The 22,524-nt window shown below is 33.1% G+C and overlaps 1 protein-coding gene across 13 annotated transcripts in view; it reads left to right on the top strand.

The window, feature by feature from the left end:
• LOC124366144 overlaps positions 1–22,524 on the top strand; it is a 113,190-nt gene that overhangs the window by 45,069 nt on the left and 45,597 nt on the right. For all 13 annotated transcript variants that reach the window (XM_046822467.1, XM_046822464.1, XM_046822463.1 and 10 more), the window contains 3 exons: positions 4,337–4,438; positions 6,638–6,796; positions 9,866–9,982. In XM_046822467.1, the coding sequence (XP_046678423.1) occupies positions 4,337–4,438; positions 6,638–6,796; positions 9,866–9,982 (378 nt within the window). The remainder of the gene's footprint in view (positions 1–4,336; positions 4,439–6,637; positions 6,797–9,865; positions 9,983–22,524) is intronic.

Below are 22,524 nucleotides of genomic sequence, written 5' to 3'. Positions count from 1 at the left end.
ATCGACATCCGAATGGGAAGACTTGCCCACATCGCCTATAAGGGTTACTGAGACCCACATGGCGAAAGTCATCTGGCATGCTAAGAACAACAAAAGCACAGGAATAGCTCACAGCATCTCGGCGGATTTCCACCATCCTCGTCACATGACAGCTGGGGTTGCTGTGGTCTTTAAGAAAATCTTTGGAAAACCTACACCCTGGCATCGTCGTAGTAAACATCTGGCAGTTCAAGAATGTAATGAAGGTGTTACAGTATTTAGTCTCATTACAAAACAAAATTATTTTGGAAAACCCATCCTACACGATTATGATGCAGCCTTTTCAGATCTAACTACAGAGTTCAAGAAGAAAAATCTAAAGCACTTGATATGCTCTCCCATAGGCTGTGTTAGAGACAAAGTTAATACAGATCACTTCATTAGAAATGTCCGTAAATTTCAGCAAGTCACAAAAGCCACAGTCACCATTGTCTCATATTACCAGAAATCATTTCGTACTTTGAGAAATGGAATGTCTCATCCAGATTTTGTGAAAGAACTAGAAGACCTAATCTATCAAAATTCAAAAGAAGAGGATTCCAGCTCAGCAATAGATCTGCAGCAGAGCCCTGTCAGCCCTAGGGTTACTCCTGGCCATCAAACATACAGTGCAGCTGTCAAGTCAGGTTCAGTGAAAGTGCTAAAGCAGAGCAGTGATGAAGTGTTGAAATCAAAAAATATCAACTCACGTTCAATTTGTTTACTTAACACCACTCCACCACCCACTACTGTATCAGATAACACTCCTCAAATTTCCACTACAACAGCCAACACTCCACAAATCTCTGCTCCTACAACTATCACTCCCTCAAACACTCCTCCACCAACCACAACTATCTCTTCCCATGTACAACAACAAAGTAATCAAAAGAACTGTTTTTTAGGCTTATGCAAATAAATGTTTGTTGTATAAGGAACAAAATTTTAGAAATAGAAGATTTATGTCAAGAAAAGAAATTAAATTTAATGTGCATATCAGAGCATTGGTTGGAAGATAATCAAATAAATCTGTTTGTTCCAAAAAATTTTATACCTGCTCATGTTGTGTGCAGAAAAGTAAGAAAAAATGGAGGTGTAGGTATTTACATTTTAAATTCTATTAAATACAATATTGTAGATGTATCAACATTTTACTCTGAGACACACTTTGAATGCTGTTGTGTTAAATTATTGGAAGCAAATGTCGTTATATTTAGCATATATAGGTCTCCGAGTGGTGATGTCGACAGTTTTCTCAATAGTTTTGAAAATTCTGTAAAAAAGTTACAAAAGCATAATCAAAAACTCATCGTAGCTGGTGATTTTAATATAGAAATGGGTAACAAAAGTAAAATTAATGCAGTTTCCTTAAGATTTTTAAACCTTCTCAGAGCATTAAACCTTTTCCCTTGTAATAATCAACCGACTCGCTTAAACTCTTTTATCGATAATATTATTGTTAATTTTAATAGGAACTTATATGACATCACTCTTGGAGACCACTGTTTTTCAGATCATGTACCACTTTTATTTTACATGTATTTGGTTGTGAGCCCTTCAGGAACTCAAAACCAATCTGGATTCAAATATGTTAGATTACAAAAAAAAGAACATGTTGATTTGTTTAAATCTAGTTTAGAAAGAGAAAATTGGCAGATGATAAATGATTTTCAACTGAACAAAATTAATGTACAAACTCTATTTGACAATTTTTTTAAGACCTATGTAAATCTATGGCACTTTTGCTCTCCTTTAATTAAAATTTCTAACAAAACTAGCTCTAAAGGGTCTAAACTGGTAGATTGGTATACTCCTGCCTTGAGAGAAACAAAAACTAAAATGTTAACTCTCTATACAATTTACAAAAATTCACTTAAGCGGGGGTCTGAGCACTATCAGACTGCCTATAACATTTACTTACAGCAAAAAAGAATTTACCATAAAGAATTGGAGCAAGCAAAAAGATTAGCAGTTGAGGAGTATATTGGAAATTCCACTAACCCCTGCAAGGCAGCGTGGAAGGTGATCAGCAATGAATATTCTCCAACCCATAGTAGTGAGGTCAATCTTGATCCAGATGAATTAAATACTTTTTTTCTGGACTCTATTAATCAGTTATCTAACAGAATAGATCAAAGCCCCAACAATCCAGAACAACTATTGGGAAATACGGCAGGAAATCAACTGTCGTTCACTTGGTCAGAAATATCTTCATCTGATGTAATAAAAGTGGTTTCAAAATTCTCAAATTCAAAATCAACAGATTATTATTGGCTTTCTAATTCTATCATTAAACAAACAATTCATCTGATTAGTGAACCACTTGCTTTTGTTTTCAACAAATGCCTGTGTGAGGGATATTTTGCACCCTCGCTCAAAATTTCAAAAATAACCCCAGTTTACAAAAAAGGAGATAAAAACTTGCCCCAAAATTACAGACCTATTTCAATTATTCCTATATTTTCAAAAATATTTGAATCACTAATGTACAACCAGCTTAGTTATTTTTTTGAATCAAATAATTTACTTTCCACAAATCAACATGGTTTTCGGCAGGGTAAATCTACCACCTCTGCAGTACTTAATTTAATTGATTTATCTTTGGACGCTTTTGAAAAAAAAGAGTCAGTTTCTATAGTTTTATGTGACCTTACTAAAGCGTTTGATAGCGTTCCATTTAATATTCTGCTAAATAAACTCAAATTTTATGGCATCGAGGATAACTCCTTAAAAATAATTCAATCTTATCTATTCAGTAGGAGTCAATTTGTTTCAATAAAAAAATAAATGTTCAACTGTAAAGCCTGTCGAGAAAGGTGTGCCTCAAGGCTCAGTTCTCGGACCTTTCTTTTTTCTAGTATATATAAATGATCTACCTCAAAATTTAAATGTTCATTCCATTATTTATGCTGATGACACCACTTTAGTGGCCCGTCACAACGATCTTAATTACTTAAAACAGATTACTGAACTAGCAGAAGAGCAGGCTCTTTCCTGGTTTTCTTCTAATAAATTATCTTCTAATCCTGAAAAAACACAATACCTAACTTTAAGCCTTAAACAAGAAATTAATCTGGAATCTGTTAAGCTTCTGGGATTTTATATAGATTCTAAGTTACAATGGTCCCTGCATATCGAAACAGTTTGTAAAAAAATATCAAGAGTTAATTATCTACTATGGAAATTGAAAAACTTTGTAAGCTTAGAATATTTAAGAATGTCATATTTCGGTCTGTTTCAATCACATAATATACTATATGGTATACTAGCTTGGGGCCATTCTCCCCATATAAATAATATTCTTTTATTACAGAAAAAGGTAGTTCGTAATATTGCAGGAGTTGGTTCACTAGATCACTGTAAGCCACTTTTCATTGAACTTAAGATTCCCACAGTTGTCAATTTGTATATTTTTCAAGTACTATTATACACTAAATCAAACCTACAGAATTTTCCAATTAGGAATAATATTCATCATTATAACACTAGAGGGGGGAATAAACTCAATATACTTCCTCATAGACTGGCTAAAACTGGCACCTCTTTCAAGCTAAATTGTATTAATTTTTTCAATAGGCTGCCTGATGGTGCAAAGTCTGTTAGTTTTAGACCTTTTAAACATAAAATATACAATTGGCTTCTTCAAAACCCATTTTATAGTATAAATGAATTTTATAAATTGTAACATAGATGTTCAATTTTAACTAAATAACTTAATTTACTGTGCCTAAGATTGAATTTTATATTTTATTGTTACTATTATAATAATTTTTTTTTTCTTTTTTCTCTCTTTTTTATATATATCTATAAACTATCAAAGGGATGTCTAGGTTAACTGTTTCGTAATAGTTATATTTATAATGATTCTCATTCTGTACTTTCTCTTTATTATTCTTGCAATATTTATATAACTACAAACTAGGTTGACTTTGCCTATTCAATGTAAATTGTCAATGGCAATAAAATTCTTGATTCTTGATCACTAGACATCTTGAGCTCCGCATATGGGTTCTCAATTCCTACCCTTGTACCTCTAAGATAGTCCTGCAGCATGCGCATCAAGTCTTTACTATTTATCTATTTCTCTTTCAGTGTATCCACTATATGTGTGATACAGGGTGATTGATATAAGTGTGCCAGCTGTTTTACTTTAAAAACTACAAGAGATATTATAGGAAGTTAAATAAACACTTCCCTGGACATTTTATTACTAGTATATGCTGCCATGATACACTGCCATTCAAACATGTTGTCTGTTATAAACCTAGACCAAGTAATTGTGAATTTGGTTGGAGTGATGGGTTTTGCTTTGTTCCAGGACACATTTGAAGAACCAATAACAAAAGATTTCCAGATTGTTAAAATGGAGAGCAATCTCAATCTGGATGATGTTAATGAAGACTATGATTCATCATCAAAGGTAAGAACTATTTACTTTACAGATTTTTTTAAATGAGCTAAAATTAGCGAAAAGTGGCAATGCTTATTTTACAAGTTTTACACTTTATAGGAACATTAATGTGTTCTCAATGAATGACAGTAGTTATGTTTATCACAAATAAAAATATGAAGCTTCAAGCTGTACACACTATATACCAAATATTGTACACCATTATATACTAATCCAGAATACCGGTATTTATAGTTTTTTCAATGTGAAACATTTTGACACAAGTCTACATCACATTCACTGCATTGGTAGTGTCAGCTTTCGGTAGTATAATCTGTACACATGCTCAACTGAAGTAGAGTAACACGGCCACATCATCTATAGTGATAAAGAAGCTAAGTCCATATAATTGGTTTCTTTATTAATGTTATTTACTTATTAATGCCTTTACTTATTTATAAAACAGTAATACATTTAAATAATAGGACAGATTTGGATTTTTAAAATTCATTTTCATATAATTATATTACTAAAAAGAAAAGATATTTCAATATCCTCATCATATACTATCCATCTTTGAAAATAGTTCAATTTACTTAAGCATTAAATTTAATAATGAATTACCACAAACTTGCAAATATAGTATTCCTCATGAGGAAAAATTAAGCTTTAATTGAGAAAAGTTGAGAAATTATAGTGCAAATGAGATTTTAATTGAAACATGTTTGGACTAATATCGGTTTTATTTTATTCTATTCATCACTTTTTATACATTGATAACGATTTAGCTTTGTAACCTCGAAAATAAAATTAATTTAGTTTTAGATTAAGATTATTTATAAATTAATGTGATTAGCTGGTACTGCTGCTATGCAGCATTTATGTAATGTATTTGTACAAATACAAATTCTGATTGTGAATGTTTAGTTTGTCGTTTCATCACTAACTTGAGCGTTACTTGTCAAAGACACGATAGATCAGGACAATGTTACTTGACATAACTTGTCACCAGACCTTTTTGAGTAAACTGCAATGTGTATTAATAATTACGTATTAATCCAATCTGGACAGTTTGAACAAAGACTGCAGTTATCTGTGCAATATTTTGTTGTATTCGTAACTTTTTCAAGTGCACAACTATAAAAAACAAGTAATAAATTATTGTATAGTATAATATACTGTTTTTTTATAAATACGATAAGCCACTGATCCGCCATTAATTCCTTAGGAGCTGATAGTATTTTATAAAAATTTACTTAGAAATATAAGTTCAGTTTGAGAAATAATTCAGAGATGCGGTAGGGAACATATTAGTATTAGCACATAGGATAATCCAAACCAGACATCTTCCTGATGTTATTAACTAAGACCAGTCACTAGAACTTCCTGGTGCTATGCTACATAACTGGTCGTCAGACCATGCACTTTTTGTGAGACGTATGTGATTCTTTTTTCATTTGCGTTTATTTTATTTTATAATTTTACTTTTGCCCCCATTCATACATAATATAGAAGAAATAAAGATAAAACATGTATTTTGATTTTTGGTGAAATTTTTATTTTGTGACTCCATAAAATGGTTAAAACATTACAGAATTCTATTAGTGAGCTAACTGTGAAATGCAATATCTGGACTGTAAACATTTATTCTGTATATTGGCATTACTGTGTATAGTTTAATAAACTATCCCTGCTTTTTTAATGCATAGTAGCTCACCAATTGCTGTCAGATTGAAGATGAAGAGTTAATGGGTCTTTGACATTCAATAAAATATGGTTTCATTTAAAAAAGCCTAAATAGTTACAAGAGTTTATTTTTTTATAGTACTGCAAAAATAAAAGTGTTGTTTTTTTATATAAGTTGGTCCTTAAAGTTATTGTTTTTTGTTACCTCTTAACAGAGTTGAAAAATCAGCTGGTCCACAATGGCACAATATTTTTCAGTGCACTAACCTCAAACTTGTTTTCAATAGGATTAAATACATAAAAAACAACTGATTTTGATATTTAAATTTGACATAATTACTATCTTGAGGTATTAATTAAATGTGTACATTGTATTATTGTTTCGTTTCCCTCATGATAACAAGCGCTGTTCATCTCACGGAGCAAAAGTGTCTTTAGGCGTTTCATCGTATTTCAGATTGTGTACCAAAAACAACTACTTTTGCTCAAGGTGATTAAAAATAATATTCTAATGATTGAATGATTTTTGTTTTTTTTGTCCAGATTTCTGATAGTGAGGAACATCACACTCAAGTTTTTCACACTAAGCCTGAACCGATCACCACCCTTTACCTGCCAGAAGAAAACATGATGGAGACAGCTGGTTTAATAAACGAGAATTTTCCTGAAGTGGAAGTAAAAGAAGTTGATGTAGATATTGAGGTAAATTAATTTCTCTCAACACAGTTATGGTTTTTTGTAAGGAACAAAAAGTACTTCAGTTCAAAATTTGGCTGGAATCAGTAAAGGATTGATATTATTTCACTACGTATTTGACCAATCATACTTTTTCTCACCATCCCACTTTGTTTTCCCTGGACGTTTTCAATAAGAACGTATTTGATAATAAAAGTGTAGAAATATGAACCACTATGCAAACCACACAAATAGTCTAAATAGTCTTTTTTATTTTTATAATTTGTAAAGTAATAAATATAAGATAATATTTTTAATGTTTTTTATTAGTCAATAGTTTTTATTAAAATTCCTTTGAGAAATGTACAATTGTACATGCGTCAAAATTCTTGAGTCAAGTCGTGTTGGTTTTTCTACTCCAGTCCAAAAATTATTACTTAAGGGATAGAATGGTGTGCTAGTCAGCTGTCTCATCAGGACAGTCTCAAACTTTTTCCCTCGTAGAGTCTTCATGAATTCCGGTAGATGGTTGAATAACTTTCTGCGAATATAAGATGGTTTCTTTTCATATTATGTAGTATGATGTAGAGGTAGGTGGAAATTTGATGCGTGGCGGGTATTATGTTTATGTATATTGTAGCAGTTCTTTGTAGGAGTTTCTTGTCAGCATACATGATTACTTCCTTGACATATAAGTATGAATTCAATTTCCTAGAAAGAGTATCAATGTGATCATTCCATTGTAGGTCGTTGTCTATTGTTATACGAAGAAACTTGGATGGTAGTGTTGGAGCTTCATCCTTTCTCCTACCAAAAGCTAGTTGCTGGGTTTTCCTGGTGTTTACTAATTTTCATCACAGTTTTGATAGGCCATGTGCAATGCAATGTAAGAGTTGATGGCTAGATTGTTAGAGGATGATTCAGACACTAACAGTGTTGTATCGTCAGAATATATAAGTGGGGAGCAGTGAGTGCCTAGATATTTTGGGACATTTTTTTTCAGGAGAATGAAAAGGACTGGTCCTAGTACACAGCCCTGTGGTACTCCTCTGTTTATCGGTAGAGGCTTTTATCTTGGTTTTTGAGTTATGCCCTTTTGTGTGTGTTGAATCTCAACAACTTGACTTCTTTCTTCCAGATAGCTCTTGAACCACGTTTTTGCCTGTCCCCTTATTTCAAGTTAATTGAGAATCAGTTTGTATCCCAAGCAGTCAAAAGCTTTGCTGAAATCCAATAAAATTCCAGTAACCATATTTCCCTCTTCCAAGGCATTGATGATGAACTCAGTGAGTTTAATCATGACTTGTTGATCTTCCTATGATGAAGCCATGTTGGTATTCTGTTAAGAGGTGAAATTCACAATGGTTCATTAGTCTTTTCAAAACCACTTTTTCAATTACCTTGCAGAATGTTGAAACTAATGATATGAGCCTATAGTTGCTACTCTATGGTCTCCATCTTTTAGTTTGGAGTATACTTTGCTGAGCTTTAGGTTTGAAGGAAAGTGTCCTTGGGCAAGGGATGGATTTGTTATGCTGGCTAGAGGAGGAATTAGGGCTTTACTACAGAACTTAATCATTTTTGCTCAGATTTCATCGAACTCGGTCGAGGTTTTTGGTTTCAGACTATTTATTATGGCCTAAATTTCTTGTTCATTAGTGAAAGGTAGCTGAGTTATTGTATACCTATATTGTTTGTAGCCTAGAGAAACAGTTTGTTTTGGGACTCTTGGCTTCAAATCAAGACTATTTTCTGCTATGGCTGTAAAAAAGTGGTTGAAATTATTGGAAATTTGTTATTCGTTATTTATGTTAACACATAATGAATTTGAGTGTATATATTCGTACACATGAGCCGTCAATAGTAAAAAAAGGTCGTCAAAAAATATAGTAGTTTTGTTATTACTGCATAAAATTTGGTTTTTAAGTTATAATAGTTATGAATTTAATATTTTAAAAATTTCAAATGCCATACAAATTAACGTAAGTGAAATAAAATCTTGAAAAATATAACTAGGATATACTACTTTTTGGTCATTGGAACAACATTCTATATCCACCAGTAAGTCAAAGTGTTTTGAATTAAAATTAAAATGAACAGAGTGGTGCAGTACTTGTCAAGGAATTAACATGATGCTTAGTTGCTCATCTCTGCCCATTTCTAATGGATAATAGTTACCAAATATATGTGTATAGGCAGCAATTAGTTCCAAAAAACATTAATGAAAAAATAATGCTTTAATGACTCAATATTGGCATGTTTGTGTGCCATGTAGTTTGTAACATTCTTAAAATTCCCAAAAAGAAATTACTTTTTATTAACCTATCTTAATAATTATTATTAGCTTATTGTAGAACTTGAAATATGTTATATGTTTATTTTTTAAACCATATGTTGTACAAGTATTATACTTTCAGTAACCCTAATAGATGTTGCAAATTATACAGGAGCAGTATGTACAGTGTCAAGGGTGACTGTGCGCTGGCAGTGTCATGTATGCAGCATTTTTTACATTTTTTTGCTTATTAGATTATTTGTTTAAGTAACGTATGACTCAACAAACAATCTCAGAATTGAAGTTAGTTTGTCAAGCCTTTTATGTTTTTTGGTCAGTATGTAATATGTCCCTGCAAACAACTGTCTCCACCCTATTGGAGATTTTGTTATATTGTATGTGAAAAATTTATACAAAACTGTGTTTCTTTTGTTTACTTTGTAATTTATCTAAACTTCTGACACATGTGATAGATAGGGTAGTAAAAAGTTGTATACAATTTTTTAAACTCCTTAACATACATTTCAAACACTTTTACAAAATTACAACATAAGGATAATTTGTTCCTGGTATTACATTTTCTGATATAAAAATTTGTATTATATTACAGCATAATCCAGAACTGGTAGGAATTTTATTGGTATATTACATTTTAACAAAAACTGCTTAAGATTATCGTGGTACGCAAAAACTTGCTGGATTTAGAATTGGGAACTAGAAATACTTTTATAATTTTATTTTATTTTTATTATGTTATGAAGCATATTCATCTTAACGTTTATTCATACAATAATTGGTATGCATAATATAATCGTTTTCAGGACTGTAACTTACCATCCAGGAGAGCAATGATTAGAGAAATGAAGAGAGAAAATTTGAGGAAAGCCCAACAGTCACTAGCCAGAAAACAAGATAATAGCTTCACAAGAATAAAAAGGGTCAGTTCAAATTTATATTATATATAACTCTCTAAACCCAGGTGATGCTGTACAGTACAGCATTTATGGTAACTCTCACATACCATACCAAATAAAATAAAATTACTCGTTATTTTCAAATATACAATAATTACAATTTCAAGCTTATTCTTAAGAAAATATCACCACATGGGCAGAGGCCTGTGCGTGACGGCGAGCTCTTATTTTAAACAATTTTAATAGAACAGACTTTTTATAAATCTATACGATAAGCAAAATTCAGCTCACACATCCAGTCCCACAAAATAAAATAAAAGTTACGAACAAAGAATAAATAGAACAAATAAATATCTAAGCAAGTGGTTGAACATATTTTATATGCTGACACGACGGCAAAGCAACTGAAAGTAGTTGTAGTTAATAACGGTAAGTGGGAATGAGGAGAGACACAGCGTTATCAGGGCCGACCATTGGCAGCCAGGTAGTAATTAGTGGTTTGAACAGACCGGTTGGTTCGGCCCGCAGGTCCCTTATCACTGGAGGCAAACGCCTGTACAATGCATTCGCCACGTAGTGTGCGTTCGTCAGGTTCACAGTCATCTCAATGACAGGAGCCCGCATGCCACCCCCCACAGCGGCCGTGGTAGAGTACCTTTGGGTGTTTGGACCGAGTACCGCCTCCCTGTGCCTATAGGTGTAGACCATCACATTCCTAATATATAACTGACGGATCGTGAGAATATCTGATTCTATGAACAACTGATTTGATGAAAAACGTTTAGGTTTACATTTACGTTTAGGTTTACAACCATCTCCAGGTGTTACATGTTTATAACTCTCTAAACCCTAGGTGATGCTGTACAGTACAGCTTGTATGGTAACTCACACACCATACCATCTCCAGGAGTTACTCCATATATAACTCTCTGAACCCAGGTGATGCTGTACCGTACAGCATGTATGGTAACTCACACACCATACTATCTTCAGGTGTTACATGTGTGTATAACTCTCTAAACCCTAGGTGATGCTGTACAATACAGCATGTATGGTAACTCTCACACACCATACCATCTCCAGACGTTAGGGAAGACTGAGATAATATCGGATATCGAGATAATATCGCACATGCTACTAGCAGATCAGCTATAACAGTTTAGGAGCTCTGGTTTGTGCTGCAATCTAGCAAATAGATGGAGTACTACATGCGCTGGCACCGAGATGTCATTTGTGTAGTTGGACAGCAGCTATTGCAAGTTAACATGTTTTTCACTATTTTGTTATTAATTTATCAAGTTATTCGTAGTGTGCTTACTCAGTCCTGTCACTTCAAATGAGATGATTTTCATATTGTGAGTTGTACATATTCTTACAAAAATTCATATAACAGTTATATGTTTTTTTTTTGTAGTAGTTCACTTAAAAAGGTTTTAGGTTAGCAGTGTCAACTCAGGGTTATTCCGTACACTTGTCTTGGGGTAATTATACATACGTTGCTGCAATGCGCTGTATTCCCCTGCATGCTTCAAAATTTATGCATTTTGATTACAATTTTTTTATCATTGTAGATGCCGAGGACATATCTTAGAACAACGCAGGGTCAAAGCTTGACTCCTGATCGACTAAAATCAGCATTAAAAGCCATTAAAAATGGAAGCTCCATAAGAAAAGCAGGGAAAGAATTTGAAATTCCACAATCCACATTATGGAACAAATTAAAAATAGCTGAAATGGAGATTTAGTTCCAGCATTAGGACGAAAACCAACTTTTACCCCAGAGCAAGAAAAATAAATTTCCGGCCATGTAATTAAGTTACCAAACATTTTTTACGGGCTTACCCCCATAGAATTGAGGGGTCTGGCTTTGAGATCGCCGAAAAGAATCTCATTAGACACAATTGTAATAGAGATGAAGGCGTAGCTGGGTATGATTGGCTGTACTTGTACCCGAAGTAAAGCTTAGAGAACCCGACAATACTAATATTAACAGCATTCAGGCTTTCAGTACGAAGGAGGTTGCCTTATTTTTTTGCAACATAAAATAGGTGTTCGACAAAAACTCTTACCCCCTCACCGGATATACACCATGGATGAAACAAGGGTTTCCAATGTCCAAAAAAAGTCTGCTAAAGAGGGCAGAAAAGTGTGGGCTGTGCGACTTGGGCGGAGAGAGAAAAAACTATTACAGTTGTGTGTTCATTTAATGCAGCTGGCAGCTATGTTCCATCTATGATGATCTATCCTCGACAAAGAATGGCAGCTCATCTCCTGATTGGTGGTCCTATTGGAGGAGCATACCATTGTTCCAATAATGGTTGGATCAACGAAAAGTTATAGTTATAGTTTGGCTTCATCATTTCAGAGATTACGTGAAATCAACCATAAATGGCCCAGTACTTTTGATTTGTGACAGTCATGTAAGTCACAATCTCCTTAGAGACTTATGGATTTTGTAGGAAAAATCATATAACATTGGTTTCGATCCCTCCTCACACGTCATGGTCTTCAACCCCTAGATATTAGCTTCTTTGGCCCATTAAAAGGAGGGCTTTCAAGAGAGTGTGGCTTTTTCATGGTTCAAAACGCCCACAGAAAAATTACTATTGCAGATGCTGCTAGTTTGCTGAACAAAGCTTATGTTAAAGTAGCCACAATATGCAATGCGGTCTCTGGCTTTAACCTGCTGACAAGTGCGCACGGCATTTGCCGTGCCGCTATGACGGTCCATACTGAGTGCCTCATTGACCAGTGACAGACTTTTAGGGAGTAAAATAATAAAAAACTTTAAAATGTTAATAAACTTGTTTATTATAGTTTAAATGTATATAAAAATACATTGTAGATTGTTAAAATCAATAATCTCGTTTTAAAACTTTGCTAGTGTGTGATACTGCTCAAAACAAGGATATATGCAAAGGGCGACCTCACATATTGAACATTCATAGCTTATTTCTTTTCTTCTTTGTCCAGTTCGAGTGGTGTGTTTGTACACATGGCACTGCCTGAGTAGTTTACGCTTCTTTGTGTCATTCTGGGGGAGTGGCCTTATGAAATGGCGGTGGCGTAGCGGGTCTTGTGTTCCGCCTCCGTAAAATAGTTTTAAAAGTTATCACCAGGTGCCACCATGATACAGGACTAGCAATACTGTACAGCGACACTATTAGGAACAACTGAAAAGTTCCAAAAATCTCCGCTAGACGTCACAGTAAGTCAGTGAGAACGAACTGTCAGTCATTAGTCTGCAATGGAAAATACCATGCTCCCTCATATGGGACCAAACGGCAAATGCCGTGCGCACTCATTTGGGTATGTTTTGCTGCACTCGTCAACAGGTTAAGAGAGCAGGTATTGTGCCGTTTGACCCAGACAAATTTTATGACAAGGACTTTACTCCTGCAGAAGAATTCCAAGAACCTGTTGTGATTAATGATGCTGAATCTTCCTTTAAAGACACATGCTCTATAGCCTCACTCATTGTTTCTACTTCAACCAATTGTACTGAATCTGTACCATTCAAGGAAGTAGCTCCCAAAATATATCAATAGAAACAAGAAGGACATAAATAAAAAAAAAATGCATTCAGAAATACTTACCAGCACCCCCATCAAGATAAGTTTGGAAGAAAAAAGAAACGAAATGAGGAAAAGAATCTGCAAAAAGAAGCTTGACAAAAGAAAAAAGAAGCTAAACAAAAAGAAGTGTCAACCAAATCATCCAGGAAAGCAGTTAAGAAACTAACATGGAAGTTGAGTTTTAACAAGGAAGACAGGCCTAACCATCCACAAAAGAAGCAAAAAAAAGCTTCAATCCTTCTGAAACAAACTAGTCTGAGTTATCATTGAAAGAAATGTGTAACGACAACAAATTCGACGACATTGATATGACATTCAGTGTTCAAAATAACAAAAAATGCATTTTCTGTGGCGAATTTGGAAGAGGTAATGAACAGTGGTTCCGATGCATCAAATGTGGATTCTGGGCACACTCCGAGTGTAGTGGCTGGGACAGTCCTGAAGACTATGAATACGATATATGCATAAAAAAGGGGCAAAGACAAAAAAATTGTGCAAATAATTCTCATCAGAATCAGAATCATTTTTATTGTCATTTATCTTTACAGATTGGACAAAGTCAGTATATATAGACATAAATACAGTTCTCAGCGAATACCACTTTACAAATTAATTAAGTTAAAACAAACAGTAAAACTTAGCCCAACTGACAAATAAATATATAAATATATCCTATTTAAATAAAATTTCTATGAGTTTAAGAATTCTTCTACTGAATAAAAAGCTTGGCTTATCATCCATTTAGCCACTTTTGTTTTAAACTCTTTAATGTTTGACAGTCTCCATGCTTCTAGTAACTTATTAAAAAATTTTATCTGTAGATATTTATGGCTCTTAGCATATTTTTCCAACCTTACAACAGGTAAAACTATATCTTTGGCATGTCTAGTGTGATAATTATGTACATTTGTAAATTTAATAAAGTTTGTAACATTTTCTCTGACATAAATTAAATTCTGAAATATAAAAATGCAAGGAACAGTCATTATATTGTAGCTGGTAAAGTAATTTCTGCAACTTTCCCTGTAGCCTAATCCAAACATGATTCTTAAAGCTCTTTTCTGCCATATAAAAATTCTGTCAGCACCCACACTATTTCCCCATAACATATTGGCATACAATAAATGTGAGTGAAAAAAACTAAAATATGCAGTCTTCATTAACTCCTTACTAACACAGGACTTTAATTTTTTTAGTAAGAAACACACTCTTGACAGTTTTGATACTAAATTATTAGTATGTTCATCCCAAACAAGTTTGTGATCTAACGAGACACCAAGAAGCTTTACTGGTTTGGAAATGTCATCCTCTATTTCAAAATTTCTCAATGAAAATAGTATGAGTTCAGTCTTACTTTCATTAATTCTTAAAAGATTTGACTCAAACCATAGACTAGCCTTATTAACTACTCTGTTCATGTCACTTAAAACGCTAGCTAAATAGTTGTCTTTTACAATTAAAGATGTGTCATCTGCATATAATATTGTCTTACAGCTTAGACTGATTGGCAAATCGTTCATGTATAATATAAACAGAAGGGGGCCAAGGACAGAACCCTGTGGGACCCCAGCAAGAACCTCTTTTCGAGATGAATATTGATCTCCAACACAAACCATATGTAGTCTACCACACAAATAGGTCCTGAAGAAACTTAACTGATCGTTGCGGATCCCATAATATTCTAATTTATTTAACAAGATGTCATGTGAAATACTGTAAAAGGCCCTGCTGAGGTCCAACAGAGTCATGCCCAAATATTCATGGGCCTCAAAACCTGACAGAATCTGAGAGACAACCTCATCCAGTGCCTTCACAGTAGAGTAGCCTGGCCTAAAACCAAATTGGCTACTTGATAAAATTTTATTTACATCCAGAAATTCTAAAATCTGTTCCTTAGCGCAAGTCTCCAAAATTTTAGAAAACACTGATACAATTGTTATTGTTCTATAATTATCTATGCATGTTCTGTCACCCTTTTTAAACAGTGGTATACTTTTTGATATTTTCAGGCAATCAGGAAAATGTGACAAAGACAAACTAAGGTTAATTACATATTTTAAAGGCTTAATTATGAAAGGAACAATTAATTTTATTATTTTGTTTGAGAATCCAAAAATATCCTCACAGTTAGATGATTTCAAAGCTTTAACAACTGCAAAAACTTGCTGCTCATTAACATTTTTCCAGAGAAAATTTACAGGTGAATTTTTAGCTTTTTTAAGAAACTCATCATAACTAATACTACTATTACTCATTGTTTGTTGCTTAAGCAATATACCTTCACCAATATTAATGTAATGATCATTAAATTATATACTTCTCAATATACTTATATATTCTTATATACTCATAACAACTATATACTTCTCAACTATAACACCAATTTTTTTTATGTTTTTGTCAAAATAAACTTATTAGTTTTGTAAATAAAATATGTCAAACTATTTTTGGTGCTCAGTTTTATTTTTAACACTCATAAAAATACATGCGTGAAATTACCCCAACCTCTGCGCAGTATTACCCAATGACGTGGGGAATACTATGCACATGCAAGGCATTAGTTAGAAATTTTTCATTCTATAACTATAACATAAATATAATTATATATATAAAAGTTTATAAATTTATAAACATAAATTTATATTATATATATATATATATATATATATATATATATATATATAAATTACAGCTTAGTGGAATATTTATATGGAAGCTAATGTATGTTACGCTTTAGAAAATATTTTGGAGACTATTTAGGGTAGAATATGGTCGGAAAAATTTGTCCTTCCTTATGTGCGTGGAATTCCCCCAGTCTCCCCTACATCATATCTCTGCACGTGATACTGTACAGTACAGCATGTATGGTAACTCTCTCACACCATACCATCTCCAGGAGTTCAGAAGGTTAATCTGTTTATTACATGACATATAGCAGTGCTTTATTTATTGAACCAGTATCACTAAGCTATTTTTTTCTCATTTAGTTAATTTTCAGAGCGGATTGGATAGTGTTCACTTGTGAACAAAAATGTGATTCTAGCAAGACCTAAAACCAGTTTTTTTTTTTATTTAGAGAATATGGAGACAGGATCAAGCTAGGAATTAACTTGATTTTGCAATGAAACCTGTATTTTTCCATTTTAGAGATGAATTTTATCCATCAACTTCCAAGCACATTGGTTTATTTGTTTAATATCAGTGTAACAGTAAATCTGCGTGTTTTTTAATCCTAGTTTACGGATTCTTATTTGATCAATAAACCACTTTGTGTTATCTTTATGGTACAAGACTAAAAGGGAGTGGGAAAACTCTGAAAGATCAGTTCTTTTACACTGGAGCTGCCCGTCGATATTATTTGTACCGACTCATGTTTTTATGACTCATGTTTTTATTATTTGTTCAAACGTAAGTCAGAATTTTCCCATGAAATTTTGTATAGTAATTCTCAGACACATATTTTACAGTCTACTGATATTCAAGGTTTTATTCCACTGTCTATGATGTGAGTTTCGTGTTTATGAGTTCTGTATTTGATCAGCTCTGACACTACGTACAGACATACATTGTCAAGTGTTCATGCCATACTTTAATGTTGTTGGTGTGAAATAAGAAAAATATTTTGTTCATTGTCTTACTGTAGTTGTAAATGGGCATTTTATATTTTTAGAACCCAAAATTAGGTGTATTAACCCTAGAGTTAGCAATCGTTCATTTTTTAACAACACAGACTACCGCTGTAGTGGCAGTAGTTCAAAATTGAACGTTATGACATCGTAAAATGATTAATTTGTTATAACATTTAAAATCAAGTTTAGTGGCGATATTTAGGTACCATTGAAATGACAAAGAGTTGTTTTATCAACACAAAATGTTTTTTATTCTTATTCTTCCTTCTAAACTGCTGATTCATGATCGTTTGTCATTGTTTCTCAAGAGTCGCAGTTCTCATCTGCTGAGTCTACGCTTTTTATTTACACAGTTTATTTCAGTGGTTGAATTTGATTTATTTATTACCCGAAGAACAATAAATATAGTTCAGTTTTAATGTGTGAGTGATAAATTATGATTATGTAACTGTTTATTTTTGTTTCAACTTTTTGTAAGATTTGGTGTTTTGCCGGTAAGCATATCAAAGTCTATCTCACTAACCCATGTTTTCAAATATGTTGATGTAAATAGTTTTGCCTTCAAAGTCTATCTTACCACTTTTATGTACTAGTTACTTACTGCATTTTGGAAATTTTTAGACAGAAGTGTTAGTATTTTGCCAGTAAGTGTATCAATGACTTGTTTTGAACCTAAGCCATATTTTGAAATAGGCCTAGGTTGGTGTAATAGCTCACCAAATATTTTTTTCTTGTAAAAAGATCATACGATTATATATTTTCTGAATCTAGAAATTTTCTCTGTTTAGCTATTTTGGAATTGTCTATTTCCAACTTTATGTTAGTTTGGTATGCATGGTCCACCCCCCAATTCTGTAAATTTAATTTTTTAGTTTCAAGTTTCACGTAATGTAAAGAATATATAAACCAATGAGTTATATTTATTAGTATGTTATATTATTCTATAAATATTACTGAATAAAACATTGTATATCATCATAAAAACACAGTATGTAAAGTGTAGAGATAATTTATTATAAATTGCTTGTAAATAAATAAATGTAGCAAATATAGCCTTATACTACAAGACTTTTAGATACCAGCTGCTCCAGGGTTAAAAGTCAGAAGTTTTTACTTTTTGCTTTATTTTTAAAAGTTACCTAAAACTCATTTTGTTGCTAAGCAACACACAATGAAAGATATATAAATATATTTTAAAGTTCAATAGTTTATGTGACAATGAGAATAAAAATACGTCATAAATCCAGTTAGACCTATAAACATTTAGCAAATATTATTGTGATATAAACTGTATTTATTTTGTCTGTTCAATAAAATACAAGTAACAAAAACTCGATAAGTAATATTAGCTCAATTAAATTTTTACAAGCAAAGAGATAACCTTAAAGTCAGATTTGAACTCAGTACTCCACGTTACTAGCCTGAGTCTCTATCCACTGAACTACTCTAATGGATGGTGGAGAGTGTTTTATCAGTTGTAGATAAGGTATTCAATTAGGATGTTACAGTAAACATGCCATATGACTCAATTTCACTTTCAAAGTATAAATAACAATCCATTCAAAAAGTAAAAACAATTTGTCTGAAGGATTGTTTCCTACTGTCAGATTTAGAGCCTGTTACTTTAAAAGATACTAATGTTGTGAAATACATTTAATCATGTATATAGATTATAATGTCTATGCAATTTTCTTCATCAAAGCTTAATGTATTACTTAAAATTCAACCGATACCTACTATTCCAGTACTTTCCGCATAGATAACACTCACTTATCCAATATCCAAGGAACACTCATGAAAGATTTTACCTTAAAACTGATTTCAATTATAGTTGCACTCAACTTGCAACACAACCAAACTAGCAGACTATATCTATAGGGTAAGAAGGTTTCCAGCTGAGAGGAATCAATCCATACTATGAGCCAATACTTGTGAGCTTCTACTAATGTATACATTTTTGGTTGATTCCAAATTGCTGAATAATTTACTGCATTAATACCGAACGACATTTTTTTTGTGAATGAGAGGCCAATTTCCTTTTTAGCCTTATTCTGTAAGTCCTTGTGGACTGCTGGCCTATATGAGGATCTTATTGAATAGAATATGGAGGTGAGTCGGTAAAATACAATGTCAACAGTACTGCTAAAAATTGCAACAGTCACAGACAGGATTTGAACCTGCGCTGTCTCTAACTCAGACCCAAAGTCCAACGCCTTGGACCGCTCAGCCACAAGTACTCCCAAATACCAGATGATATTGTTTTTACAATCACTATTTATTTACTCGGTTTGTCGTTTAATTGTTACAGTACCCAGAATTACTGTACGAAGGATATAGACGAGGCTCATTAACAAAACTGTATTTCAGTTATCTCAAAAATTTAAGAACTGTTTGAGAGCAGTGAAGGACAAGATACCATTGTGTACATTTGAAGTCTATAAAATTCCATGTAGTTTTGGCTCATTCTACATTGGCGAAACGTAACGTTTAATATCTACATGAATAAGTGGACACAGTAGACACCTTCCCTCAGAGTGGCTTCTGATCTTCTCTCCTTAGCTAGATCGGTCTTATCAGGTTATGGGTCTAATTACAGGACATGATCACCTGAAGAAACATCTCCATATAGTTGGTATCTTTCGGGAGGATCCACTCTGTAGAATGTGTGGAAATGTGTAGAACGAGCAGGAGGAAACTGCTGAACACCTGCTCTTTGAGTGCCCTGCAATAGCAAGGGAGCGGTACGCCATATTGGGTAGTTTGGACAAGGGTGGCGAATTTTCCCAGGAGGACCTGATCGGTTGTTTTTGGTGGTTTGTAGAATTGCTGAAACCGTTGACTGGTCGGCCTCATGGTGTGCTTCCGGGGTGTGCAAAAGGCCCTTGAGGCTTAAGTACATGGCACTAGGCCGCTCCATAGAAGAAGAAGAAGAAGCCTATGATAAAGAAGCCATATGGATCAATGCAGGTCGTTGGTTGGTTAAGCTTCAGCAATCATGATAAAGCTCCACCCCTTTCAGTTCACCTGTATAGGCAGATGTGTTATCGGCAATTTCAGTTTACCATCAGTGGATTGAAGACGGCTCTCGACAGCGAGCCAAAATATTTTAAGAATTCAATTGAAGAAAAATGCTTTTAGAAGGAAAATTATCTCTACAATCTAATACTTAAACAGATTAATCACACAGTCAATGTCCAGCTTATTTTTAAAATGATAACCTATAGGAAAAATACAAATAAAAATGTACTCGTAAAATAATATTTAAAATTTAATAGTTAACCATGCCCTAAATTTGAGTACCAAATTGTCAAACTTTTAGTCCAAAGCCTTAGACAGTTACTTGCTGAGCCTATTACAGAAAAATGTGTATGTAAGTGACATTATCATTAATCATGCTGTATTATTGTGTCCTCTTTCTTATTATTAATTAGTTCAGGCATGGACTGATAACTGTTATGGCTAATATGTTTAACATTGACTCAATTCAGATGAATTTGTTGTATTTCTTTAGCCAAATTTATTCATATTTTTCAAACGACCTCCAAATATGAAACAAGAGCGAGTAACAACAAAACATCTGGGTGTAATTATAGATGAATGCTTGTCATGGACCACCCACGTGGAGTTTTTATGTAGCAAACTGCACTCAGCTTTGTATGCAATTCGAAGAACTAGAACAATTTCCATTGTAGAGGCAGTTAAAGTCTTATACTATGTACCTTTTGAAAGTCCTGTAAGATATCGAATTTTGGTTTGGGGAGGCACATCAGGGGAGAATCTCCAGAAAGTTTTAGTCCTACAAAAGCGTGCTGTAAGGATACTAACTGGGCTGAAGCCAAGAGAGTCATACAAGGATGCATTCAGGGAATGGGGAATACTCACAGAACCCTCCATCTATATAATAGAAGTAATTATGTATGCTGTACAAGAGAATTTACAGAGATTTATCCACATCCATCTACAAAATACAAGACATTCCCAACAGTTTACCCTACTTACACATCAAATAGCACTCTTCCAGAGAAAGCCGTCCTATCCCGGAGCAAAGTTTTTCAATGCCCTACCACCAAGTCTGAAGAATAGTCTACCAATAACTTTAAAGAAGAAACTGAAAGACTGGTTCATTGACAAATCTTTTTACTCCGTTGATGAATTTTTGTACAGAAATTATGAAACTCTGTAAATATTTAACATTGTATTGTTTTAAGTTAATATGACACACTTTCCTAACTTTTTTGGGGCCACTCCTATTTGTCATTATGATGAATGATCTTCCATCCAACCTCCCCCATGAGTCTGTCCTCTTTGCAGATGATACATCAGCACTGGTTAAAGGTTACTCTCTGGATTATGTGAAACATGAATCTGCTCTATTAGTGGAAAAGGCTGGTGACTGGTTCTCAGCAAATGAGTTAATACTTAATGATGATAAGTCAGAACAAATCATCTTTACACTAAGGAAAGTAGATGGAGAGTTAGTCAATCAGCATGTCAAGTTGCTCGGTATTCACCTAGACTCAAAACTTAGTTGTCATTATCATACTGAGCAGCTAATTACTAAACTGTCTAGAGTGTTATACTTTTTGTTTAAGCTTAAAATGTTGAATCTGATTGTTTGTGTATGGCCTATTTTGCATTTTTTAATTGTCACTTGAACTATGGCATATTGCTATGAGGAAATAGTCCTGGAGCTAACGATGTATTTTTATGCCAAAAAAGGGCAATTCGAGTCATGGCTGGTATAAGTCAGATAGAAAGTTGTAAGCCATATTTCATTAGTTTTAAGATTTTAACTGTACCTAGCTTCTATATATTGTGTAATTTATTATATGTTAAAAAACATTTATCTGATTTTGTTGAGTGCAATGTGTATCATAGCCACTATACTAGGAACTGTGATAATCTTAATTTACCAAGTACCAGACTCCAAAAAGTGATAAACAGTCATAAATATATGCAAATTAAATTGTATAATAGTTTACCTGAATATGTTAAAAAATTAAGTATTAATGTATTCAAAACAATAATTACAAGTTTTTTGCTGAGGATTGCACCATATTCTATTGAAGATTTTTATCATTATTGTAGTAATGATAATTTGTATACTGCATAGTATATTTAATATTAGTATGAAAATGTCTATTTCTTGTAATATAGCCTAATTACAAATAAAGATTTGAATTTGAAATTCATGTTTATGAAATAAAGAGATACTGATTCTGTAATGTCTCATGGTTTTGTAAAGAATTTGATTTTGAATTATCTATGTGTGTGTATATATATATATATATATATATATATATATATATATATAATATATATATATATTCTTTATATCATCTCATTCAACTTGTAATCTCAA

The sequence above is a fragment of the Homalodisca vitripennis genome, chromosome 7 (assembly GCF_021130785.1).
Source record: "Homalodisca vitripennis isolate AUS2020 chromosome 7, UT_GWSS_2.1, whole genome shotgun sequence".
NCBI lineage: Eukaryota > Metazoa > Arthropoda > Insecta > Hemiptera > Cicadellidae > Homalodisca > Homalodisca vitripennis.
The sequence above is the reverse complement of the archived record's forward strand: the minus strand, read 5'-3'. Positions and strand labels throughout refer to the sequence as shown.